We start from the raw sequence: 12,199 nt of genomic DNA, 5'->3' as shown, positions 1-12,199 counted from the left end.
CTATTAAAGAGATAGACTCTAACCCAATTTGTTCAAATTAAAAACCTGTGATGGTACTTCTTCTATTTCATCATCTCATCTTTTAAACACTGCTGAAAACTTTTTGGGATTTTGCTTCCCTTAGTAAAGACTCCAAGCCTGATTGTGACATTTTTCTAGCCAGCTGATGGCGACATTTTTCTAGCCAGCTGATGGCTCCATGAATATGTGCATATTGCTGATGCATGTTGAATTTAAAGCTATTTCCCCTCATCCTTTTAACCTTCTTTCAGAGGAAACCATATCATCACTCCTTTTCCCTGAACGTGATTCAACCATTCTGATTCTGACTGTGTGACGGAATGCCACTCCTCTGTGGCCCTCCTCTGTGAGTCAGATCTCACAGGAACCCAGGTCCCTTCAGTGTTATAACTTAGGTGTTTCCTGAAGCTTAATCCACTGTTGTCTAATTTCATCAAAAAAAAAAAAGCTCATGGAGAGAGAAAACCATCCACTGTTTATACTAATAGCCTCTAAAGAATGGTATATGTGACCTGTTGCAATGCCATCCACCATACTTGACTGAAGGGAAAGTCAAGGGATGCATAATCCCTATCATTGGATGCCCTGGAAAGAGTGAAATGACCACAGAACAAGCTTCTCTTGCCCCTGACTACTGGGATTCCATCCATGGCAAAGCAGCTCAGTGCTGATGGCCTTAGCAGTTGGGCAGTTGGGGAAGAATGATGGAGTGATGCTGATGCCTTGAGGAGGCTCTGGAGACCCAGGCATAGTGACTATTCTCTCTACCTTGTAGATCCCTCCTGGTACCGATGCTGATGAGACTGTGGGAACTACAGTGCCAACTGAAGGGGTTCCAGCAGAAGACACAGGGGCAGAGAAGGCTGCCCTCCCTGCTGCAGAAGGAGAAAGCATGGAGGGAGCCAAAATCGATGCTGAAAGCACTGAGGTTGCAAGCAGTGAGAGCCCTCCACCAGCAGAGACTGAAGTGGCTGCCACTCAGGTAAGGGGTTTCTGAGGGACTTCTGAGGAGAGGGCGTTTAGTGGGCTCCAGTCTGCTGGCCTGGGTGGTAGTCGTCTGTGGAATGGACTTCCCTACGCCTGATGGCTAAAGCACAGAAAAGGGGAAAGGAAGCTGCAGTTGTGAGAGAGGGAAGAAATGAAGGGCAGATGATGAGAAAACTCAGTGGAGAGAGGAAGACAGAGGGTGATAGAGATGACAAAGCTGTTAGAATGAGAAATGCCCCCAGAGGCTTAGCCCAGCGCCAGCCCTTGGTAGGAACTCAGTGTGAATACGGAGATCGAGTTACAATTACCAGTGTTTCATGGTTACTATTATCCAAGTATCTCAGATTCCCTACCAGGCTTCTTTTACCAAAGCAAACCTCGCTTTTTAAGGAAATCATCCGATGAGCACATGCATGAAGCTAGAGTTGGCCCTAGCTCTTCCTGTCTCCCTGCAGTGATGAAAGACAATATACTCCAAACTCTGTGACTTGGGCAACCATGATGGACAGCCATTGCAAAGTAGAGTAGCCTGGAGTCCTCCTCACTAAAGCTTTAGTAATCAGGAGAAACTGAGAAAGTTGGGACAAATGTAAGGTATAGGCTCAAAATCTGCAAACTTAGTGGCTCAGAACTGCAGGTTGGCGACACACAGAAAGTGTAGGTGGCCAGGAGAAGACAGCCCATGAGCAAACACACTTCTTCTTTCCCAGGCCATGACAATATCCACTTCTCTATCCATCAGGAGAAGGTTATCCCTTCTGTTGTCATCGAGCCAGCCTCCAACCACGAAGGGGAAGGAGAACACCATGAAACCACTGTGGGTGCCGAAACGAGAGAGGCCACTGAAGATGTGGCTCCCCGGAGCCAGGCTGGTGAGACACCAGAACTGGCTTCAGAGGCCACGCCTCTGGATTCTCAGGCAGCTACACCTGCAGCAGCAGGTGCTATGGATTCCTCCTTGTCTGCAGAGGATGCCGCTCAGGAAGTGCCTCCTGGCTTTCTCTACAAGGTGTTTATATTGTCACTTCGGGGTCATTGGCCTTTCATTGAGTCCCCTTTGCACCACTTTCTGGTTTTCTAGTGTGCTATTTGCATTGTATATTCTTTCTCAAATTTGCTTTCCTTTTACCCTGACCTCCCCTGGAAAAATGGTAACACGTCCATACAGTAATACAGGCATCTGAAGCCAGCTGTGCTCCAGTATATTTCCTAAGGAGTAGCCAAATAGGCAGGAAGCAGAGTCATCCACTCCAAATGCAGATCAGGGGGCCAACCAGTAGTCCAAAAGCAAGTACCTGAAGGCACTAAGGGCCCTCTGAAAAGGATGAAACAAATAAGCCTCCATTCCTGGGAAGAAAGTTTTTCCAGCCAGGCACCATCATAAACTAAAGCCTTCTTACTGGTCAAACAAAGCAACACAACATTGATTGCCTAGAGACCATACTTACAGCCTAGTGTTGCCAGTGGATAATGACCCAGAAAAATCTGATTAGAAATTGTAAGCATTGTATAATTTGCTACTGTATTTCAAAATGCACCCCTTGTTTTCATTTGGTTCCTTGTTTTTCAGTCCTGGGAGCAAACTCAGTTCTGTGCATGCTAAGCAAGCTACTTGGCATATACTTTGTACTTTTTTTCATTTGGATGCAGGGTCTTGCTAAGTTGCATAGGCAGACATTCCTTCACATTGTGATTGTCTGCTTTAGCCTCCCAGACAGCTGGGAGACAGGCACAGACCATCATGCCTGGATACCCATTTGTCTTTTAAAATACATATATAATCTGTTTGTGTCCATAAGCATGGCATTGAATATCTATCTGTTCTCCCTGTTCTTCCTTTGGAAGGAAACTCCCACCTTACCACTGGAAATGGGTGCAGGTATAATAATAGATTTATGAATGGACTAATTGGGGCAAAAGAATTGAACATATGAGTTAAAGTTGGGGCTAGAAACCTGGCTATTTGCTTAAGCAGTACAAGTGAAGTCCAGGAAATTTGTTCCAGGCTAGGCTGGAGCACAAGGGACCTGTCCTTAGCTTGGCCAGTCACTACCATGTGACCCACGGTACACATCCCAGTTCCTCTCTGGACATCAGTTCTCATTGCAGAAATTAATTTTTGTATAACAGTTCTCACTCAAAATTTTCATTCCACATTTTTAATGCATTTTTAAAGGCAGATTGTTTTATCTTGAGGGTCCAGGTGTTTGCAAGGAACCAACATGGAAGAAATACAACAGGCCAGGAACTTATATATAGTCCTTCAAGTTGAGAAATGGGTACTTAATGTGTTAGTCTTTCTGTTTTCCCATAATATAAATTTTAGAAATGTTTTTAAAAGTGCAAATTAAAAACAAGCTGCTGTGGCATAAGGTGAAACTTTATTTTTAAAAAGCCATTTGTTGCCAGGCAGTGGTGGCACACTCCTGTAATCCCAGCACTTGGGAGGCAGAGGCAGGTGGATCTCTGTGTTTGAGGTCTGCCTGGTCTACAAAGTGAGTTTCAGGACAAGTAAGCCAATATAGAGAAACCCTGTCTTGGAAAGAGTGGGGAAAAAAGCCATTTGTTTAATTAAAGAATAATTCTTGCATAACACTCAAGTGACCAGTTTGCCAGGCTTTTCATTATTTTATAAAAAAATTTATTCAGTTTGTCAATACTTAGCTCAACTTAAATAATCATTAGTGACAATATATAACCAATGATTACTTTTCTAACAAAATATAACAAATACAACAAAATTAAATATCTAAAATATCTAACAGAAATTAACAAGTTAAAATTCACCACAGTACTTTTAGCTATTGTATAGTACACTGAATTAATGGAGATAGACACGAATGGCCTCCTACAAGTTAGTAAGAAGCAAGGATATTAAGTAAATAGAAAGTAGTGTTCCAAAAAGTGTTTCGGAGCTTTTTTCTCCCCTTGGGGTTTGTGGTTTGTGTTAGCCTATTCTATGGTATGATAGTAAAATGCTGGAGTCTAGATCTTTAGAAAGAAAAGTGGGTTATTTAGCTCACAATGGGAAGTTCAGAGAACAACACTGGCAGTGGCTCTGTTCTGGCTCCAGGACAGATGCTATCATGTGAGACAAAAGGTCACATGATGACACAGGAAGCTGGAACATGGAAAAGCTCACTGTTTCATAATCTTGGAGAATAACCAGGGTTCTATGAGAAGCACACTAATTCCTTTGAGAGTATCACCCTAGTGGCCTCCTACTTCACTCCTTATCTTATTGTTTCCCATGCCTCTCACCACCCCTTTGGGGACCAAGTCTCCCGCCACACACAAATCCATAGCAGGATTGCAATGTGTATCTTTGTCCTTTATGTGCTTGTAATCTTACTAGAAAATATGACGTTATCGTTTCCTTCCTTCCTTCTATTCTTTCTTTTTATTTTGAAGCATGGTCTTGCTGTGTAGCCCATGTTCCTGCTGGCCTAGAGCTTACTAGGTAGCGCAAGCTGGCTTTGAAGTCATGTTTATCTATAGTCCTGATTCAGACTGGGGTTACAGTTAGAGCCACCATACTCAGCTTCTTTCTCAAATTAACCAATTGTTTAAATGTTTTGCAGGTGGAAACCTTGCACGATTTTGAAGCAGCGAATTCTGATGAACTTAACCTGCAAAGGGGTGATGTGGTGCTTGTGGTCCCCTCAGACTCAGAAGCTGACCAGGTAATGTATAAGACTGGAAGGTGCATCAGACCACATTGGTTTTTTGAGGACAAGTTTGACAAGTGACTTCCTGCAGCATCTCTGTTGTCTAAGATGCTTCAGAATAAATTCAAAAAGGCCTTAAGAACTTGAACGCTCAGCACTCCATCAATTGTTTTGTCAGGATACCCATTTATGATACCATTTATCTACAATTATATAAGATGGCCTTTTCTTGTCTCCAGATTTCCTGCTAGGGATGCTATACTTGTAACCGGGTTTTTGGAAAGGCTGATACTGTGCACGAACTGTACATTCCTTTCAGAAGCAATTTCCTCTTATGGTATGGTAACCCATGGAAAGAACTTGGGAAAACATTATAGAGAAAGTGAAATGTTTCAGATCATGGTGAAGTTACACCTATATAGCCTTTGTTATACCTTATTGGACTTCATTGCTAACAACTCTGCCACTATACAGCACAGCATTTAAATTATACCTCATTTGGGGAAAGTATCTCTTACCAGAATGATTGATTGTAAGATACAGGACTCCAAGGTTGTTCCTATTCACAATTTGAGGACTTCTGAATTGCTAGGCAAAGCATGTGTAAATGGGCCTGTGAGAATGTATTTTTACAGAGAAGAGCTATGACTCCCATACTAATTTTAAAGAAATGCATTTGAGTCTTCTCCTTAAAATACAGTTTACAATCAAAGCTTTTTAAGTTAACATTTATACGCCAACATTTTGTTCTTTCTTTTGGTAATAGATTTAGTTGATGGCTAAACACCCAAATTCTCTGCCTCTGTTAGAGTTAGAAATTAATAAAAAAATACATTTTAAAGCTCCAAATATTAAAACTAAAAACTGATTTCCAAATAATAAATTTATCAAATAAATAATATTATAAGTGAAGAACATTTCATACTGGGACTGGAGAGATGGCTGAACAGTTAAGAGCACTGGTTGTTCTTCCAGAGAACTCAGACTTGATTCCTAGAACACATGGTGGCTCACAGTCTCCAGTCTCACAGAATCTAACACCCTCTTCTGAACTCTTCAGACATTGTACACATGTGATGCATAGGCACGCAAAACACAAAACAATAAATTATATGTATATACGTATATACATATATACGTATATACATATGTATATACGTATATATACTTAAGTATAAATAAAAAGGAGATGAGAAAAATAAATTCACAAATGAATGCAACCAATAGCACTCTGGACGTGGTGGCCCATGTTGTATCTCAGCACTCAGGAAGCAAAGGCAGATAGTGAGGTTCACCAGTTAAAGATTATTCTGAGCTTCATAGTAAATTGCGTTCTCAACACACACACACACACACACACACACACACACACACACTCAAAAACAATAACCCAGAAAACAGAAAAGTACAAAACAAAGAAAACCTTACAATTAACAATAGCTAATAAGTACTAAATAAATCCCCTGAAAGGGTTAATGAAAGTATTATTTATCATTAGGCTGCTCATGAGGAAAATTGATAAAGCAGACATTAGCAGTATAGGCAGAAACAAAAACATCTCTGTGCATTTTAAGGTATTAAAATCCATTTTAATTAGTTGCTTTTCTCATTGCTGAAGCTAAATACTTGAGGAGAAGCAACTCCAGCAAGGAGGCCTTATTCGGGCTCAGGTTTGGGGGAAGATTGTGGATCACTGGGAATTGCAGTTCATCATGGGTGGCTGGGAAAATCTGATGATAGCAAGTGACTCCATGGTAGTAGGGATGTGCATATGAGCCTCCTCCATGGTAGTAGGGATGTGCATATGAGCCTCCTCCTCCTCACCTCCTCACATCTTGGCAGTCTAGGGGCAGAGAAGAGGGCATGCCAGGACTTAGCTGGATTTCTCAGTTTTTCTATTTACTTCTATTTACTTAGCACACATGAGGCTGTGCTTTGTATATTTGGGACAGGTTTTCTCCCTTCAGTTGACCCTCAATGATAAAGCACTCATAGAAAAGTCCTAAGACATGTCTTATGAAATGCTCTAGGCATTTATTAATTTAATCAAGTTGACAATGGAAAGCAACCAGAGCAAACATATTTGTTGTCAACTTGATAACCAAATACATTCTTGCAAAATATAGCACTTCACTCTTGACCCCTTTCCCTCACAATGCAAATGCATTTAGTCCATCTGCAATATTCCTAAAGTCTCAACATTCTAACATTGCTCAAAAGTTCGGTGTCTCAATTGAGACCTTGACATTCTCTTACCTGTGAGGCCTGTAAGATCAAAACAAAGAAAAGGAAGGAAGGTAGGAAAGAAGAGAGGGAGGAAGAGAGGGAGGAAAGGAGGGAGTGAAGAAAGACCACCCTATTGCATTATATAATGGCCCAGTGTAAACATCCCCAGAAGGAAGGAATTGGAGAAGAGCAAGGAAATACTGGACCAGATTCAACACCAAGTACTCATGTGTGGCATCTGGGCCTGTGGCATTGTCTTCTGTGCTACAGTAGACTTGGCTGTTCCCAGCTCCACTAGCACTGACTGCTTTCTTCACCACTGTTCTCTCTCTTGGCTACCCAAGGTTTCACTAAGCGAATGAAGTTTTTCTTGGCAGACAACCTTGGTTTTTCCCGTCTCTCATGGGGTATTTTGCAACTCAGTCTTCACCTTCACAGCTTTGACCTATTAGAGATCCATGCAGGAAATCTGACTCTGCGACACATTGTTAGACTCAATGGCTTCTTAGAACCTTGGCATAAACCTCCAGGGCCCTGCAACACTTGTATGTTGTATGTTTTAAAAAAATGAATACCATGTAGAAAAAGAAAAACTTGGCTGCCTGTTCAAAGTATAGCTTGACTTCCTTAGATCACAGTAGCATCTTTGTCCCTTCAAGCATGAACTTGAGAAACCACTTCACTAAGTGGTCCTACCCAATCAGGATGCCTTTGGAAGATCTCTTCATCCAATTATTCTATTTAAAATTTTAAAAATCCAAATAAGTTTGCATTTTTACAAGCTGGAGTCTTTGGTGGCAGGAGTAGTGTGGCTTTCCTACTTTTCCAGTACAAAGTTCTTGGCTTTACATTAGTTACTATCCCTTTATCAGTTATGTTTATAGCCATAACTTGTTCAAGCCATTTGCCTGAAACTATACATTTTCTACATCTTTCTGTTCGTTTACACTGTAAATCTAAGCCAATGCATTACCATTGGTTATGACTATACCCCAGTCTGGATATTATGCTATCTTGAAATGTCCTCTGTCAAGCTTAGTCCATTCATTATTTTTAACCTTTAGTTCAATATCACTAATACTTTCAGGAAACAGGCAAGACACAGCCTGCTCTTTGGTAGAATAAAACACAAGTAGCCTCTGGTAGAGTCCTTGTTCCTCATTGCCGCCTCATGGACACAGTCATTCTTCACCTTCTGCATTCTATCAGCACTCTGATTTCCCAAAGTCTCATCACAACAGCCCATTAGGCTGTGTGTACAGCATTCAAGGTCTTTTCTTGCTCAGGGATTCAAACTCTTCCATAGTTCTCCCACAAAACAGTTTCAAATGCCTAAAACCACATGACCAGATAGCCATAGCCCACCCCAGAGCACTAAGCTCCCATATTGGTGCCCTCATATCTGTTACAGAGATCTGCCTGCCTCTGCTTCTCTGAGTGCTGGAAATAAAGGCATGCACCACTACTGCCTGGTGTGTCTGGTAACATTTATATTGACACTAGACATGGTAAATGTACAGTACATTGTAGAGAGCTGGATTCTGTTTTCTATATCTAAAGGCTACTTATTTTTTGTTCTGTAGGCACTTAAATTACTAACTTATTAACCTCAATTTGTTGAGGACTGTTTCATATTTTCTCAGGGTGTGTACCTATAGATCTTTTATAAATTCTTATTCATAGGACAGTATTCCTACCTCTCAAACAAAAGGTCTTTTTAGGGCGGCTGTCTATAGAAAGCCTGTAGTGTAGTATTTTATCAATTCTCCTGACTCGGTAAGCATTATTTTTTAAGATTTGTTTTTATTTTAAACTTTATGTATGCACATGTGACTGTGTGGGGATATGTGCACAAGAGGCAGGTGCCTAGGGAGGCTGGGTGTCAAATGTCCTAGACTGGAGTTACAGCTGTCAGATGTGGGTTCTAAGAACCAAACTCCGGTATTCGGAATTGAACCTTGGTGCTTGCAGGTGTTTACACTCTGAACCACTGAGCCAACTCTCCAGCTTCAAGAGTGCCCAAACTCTCCTTGCGTTTCTCAACCATGTTGCCATTGTTCTCCCCTAATTCTTGACATCTCGTGTATAAGTGCTGCCCAGGATTTAAGCAAAGTGTCTCTGAGCACTTGAGGACTCACTTCCTCCAAGAGCTTTCCTGCCTATTAGTAGAAAGCTGCTCTTGTGACCTCCAATTCTATAACCCTGCAGCATGCAGAATGAGGACAGTACTTGGGGAAAAGCTGTTCTCACATTGGAGGGTTAAACATCCTCCATTCTCTGCTTGCTTTTTGTCACTCTTAGTGCCTTCAGCTAGCTCTGCACATGACATACACCCACTTAACTATATATAAACTTCTATTTTATAATTTTATTTTACAACTATGTCTAGCTATGTATAGATTCATATATGCACACACACTTGCATCATTTTCTGACTCCTTACTCAATGCTAAAGTATCTATCCAATACAAGCTCTTCATCCATAACCAAAACTGGAAATTCTTCTCTACCATATATTCTCAGCAGTTAAATTTAATTTTCCTCAGCTAAAGATTTATACTGCCTAATATCCTTCATGTTACAGTTAAAGTTGTATTTCAGAGTAATGTGTTAGAATATATCTTCATTATGGGTTTGTGGATGTCGCTTATCTTTTTGTTTTCTATTGAAGCAATTTTAAAAATGCCTAGCTCTATTTGGCCTCATTAGGTTTTGACTCCCTGCAAATAAAATCCAGTATAGATATGTGGAAGGGGAACTGACCTGTCATATGCATATTAGAGGCTTGGAAAAATGTATATTTATCATCTCCTACTTTAGGTATAACTTTGTCCTTCACATATGTGACATCATAATTTCAAGGAGGGCACCTTTCCTCCTCATCAAGACTATTATCAGTCAGTTTATTGGGGCATTTTTTTTCCTTTGTTATTTTTGTGGGGTTTTTTCTCTCTTCAAAAATTGGCCTGTCTAAGTGCTTATATTTCTTGCCTATACAAAAGCACCAATTTATAATCCCAGATGATATCAAAGGGATTATATCCAACAGTTTATTTAATTTGAGACCTCTTTTTATCAGATGTTCTTGAGCTTCATGGAGGATTCATTCAGATTAAATCTGGCCATCCCTCATTTTAAGTGGGCTCTCTTTCCTGCCTTGATTAACATAATAAAAATAGTTGTTTCCCACTGCTGTCCATGTAGTATGTATTCTTCCATGTTGCTTTTTTCTTTAGAGGCCAAGGGCAGGAAGCAGCTTACAATTATCAGTTATTGCAATTGTCTCCCATTCTGGAGGTGGCCATCTAAGTGTGAATTCTCTAACCTTTCTGTGGCTAAATGCCTTGACTTGCATGATGGCACCAATAACAGAAACAAAGGTCATTTAGAAAGAACATGTATCTCAAACAAGAATACCACAACATCAAATTTCTCTGTAATCCGTAGGAATGTGAAACATCAGCAGCAGCAGTATGAGGCAGCAATTGTCCAGCATTCAGTTGTGATGAGCCTTGTATAGGGTGCTTTGTTTGGGGCTATGTGGGACAATTCTTTCCTATAAGAAAGTGGCTCAGGATGCAACACCAGACATTTGGTGGCCATGTCAGCATTATATTCTAACCTAACAACTATAAAATGTTTGACTCTACTTGGCACCAAGGATTGTTTCCTCAATCCTGAGCTCACCCAAGTTTGTGCTCCTTGAATGCCGTGTTTTCATGTGAAATTCCTTTTTCTTAATAGCTTAATAACTCAGTTAATGTTAACTAAATATACCTTATACAAAATTAGAATGTTAAAATTAACCTTACATTAGCTATGTACAATAATGCATAACCTAAATTATTCATTAGTTTTTCAACTTCTGAATTTTACAGTGTTTTATAGTAGTGTTTTGTCCTGAGGCTGCGGTACTAGATGAATGGATTATTATGAAAGTTCTTGGCACTATGGCTATGCCCAGGAGTTTTCTGTACTCTGAAACCCTGTTCTTGTCTTGCAGGATGCAGGCTGGTTGGTGGGGGTGAAGGAGTCAGACTGGCTTCAGTACAGAGACCTGGCCACCTACAAAGGCCTCTTTCCAGAGAACTTCACTCGGCGTCTGGAGTAGGGCTGCAGATGTTGCAAAATAGTCACATGCCTGGGTTTTTAAACCCTCATGAAATGCAGAGGAGTTTGCTCTTGCTACTACCCTCATAATGACTGACAGACTGGTGCCAGATGAGGCTTTGGAAGACAGATCAATAGAGCATGTATGTAAGAAGAGGGGAGAGTAGCAAATTAAGGAACAAATCCTTACTTTGTTCCTTGTGTTCAATAGAGGTCTGTGTGTGCTTCGTCTAATTGTGGACACTGGTACTTGATTCCCCTCCCCAAGTCTAGAGTAGCTTTCTCCAGACCAGACTCTGACTTCTTTGCATCAAGTGTGTGATGTCGAGTGGCTGCCCTGCAGATGTAATGAGTTATCCTATAGTGAGACACCATTTTACTCCCTTGCCTAATGTGAGCACATACTCTCTTTCCCTTCAAGTTTACTGTGTTTAAAACTAAACAGCTGCAAACGTTCTTAACAGTCTTTTCCAATCACCGCTATATACATATGTATGGACTCACAGTCCCACAAGCTTATTCCCATGCCTGCTGAACCTATGTGTATGCAGATGGCTACATATGCATAGCTGATTCCTTCCCTTTCCACTGTAGCTCTTCGCCTCTAAGTGTCATTGATACACGCATTGCTCTTATTCCGTCTGGCATTACAGCTGCAGTTTTGCCTCAGGGCAAAACCACTCATTCCATTGCCAAAACAGTTGACAGTGTCTGTGTGTGTTGTGTGCTGTTTTCAGGATGATATAACAGATAGCACGTCCGCTGCTGCCCCTTTGGAGAGAGCAGAGCCTGGTTGTGTAGCTGCTCAGCTGCTGGGGCCAGATAAAAATTAGATCTGGATCAGTAACTATGCAGTCTTCACTTCTGCCTTTATGCAATTGGCTGGATGAGGGGGCAAAAGAACCTATTGACAAAGCTCCTATATACTTCCACGTTATATTTATGCAACTCATCTTCACAGACCATTCTAAAGTGAAAGAGGTGATGAATGCTGTATCACAAACCATCTGTAACAGTTATGTTCTCAGTGCTGTGTCATTCCAAATAAACCTTTGGTAACCTCCAAGTTACACAGATTATTTTTCACGAGTGTTTTTTTTTTTTTCTTTTAAAATCTTGATCCAGTTGGACATGCTACTTGAAACAGTTTTATTGGCGTTGTTATTTGTGCAGACATGTGCTTGTCC

General features: G+C 40.9%; 1 protein-coding gene across 1 annotated transcript in view; it reads left to right on the top strand.

The window, feature by feature from the left end:
• Nucleotides 1-11,768, top strand: part of LOC127233963 (amphiphysin) — a 104,189-nt gene extending 92,421 nt beyond the window's left edge. The window contains exons 18-21 of the mRNA XM_051200643.1: nucleotides 797-1,003; nucleotides 1,751-2,017; nucleotides 4,590-4,691; nucleotides 10,906-11,768. Of these exons, the coding sequence (XP_051056600.1) occupies nucleotides 797-1,003; nucleotides 1,751-2,017; nucleotides 4,590-4,691; nucleotides 10,906-11,013 (684 nt within the window). The 3' untranslated portion in view covers nucleotides 11,014-11,768. The remainder of the gene's footprint in view (nucleotides 1-796; nucleotides 1,004-1,750; nucleotides 2,018-4,589; nucleotides 4,692-10,905) is intronic.
• The last annotated feature ends 431 nt before the right edge of the window (nucleotides 11,769-12,199 follow it).

The sequence above is a fragment of the Phodopus roborovskii genome, unplaced genomic scaffold (assembly GCF_943737965.1).
Source record: "Phodopus roborovskii unplaced genomic scaffold, PHOROB, whole genome shotgun sequence".
NCBI classification, from domain to species: domain Eukaryota; kingdom Metazoa; phylum Chordata; class Mammalia; order Rodentia; family Cricetidae; genus Phodopus; species Phodopus roborovskii.
The sequence above is the reverse complement of the archived record's forward strand: the minus strand, read 5'-3'. Positions and strand labels throughout refer to the sequence as shown.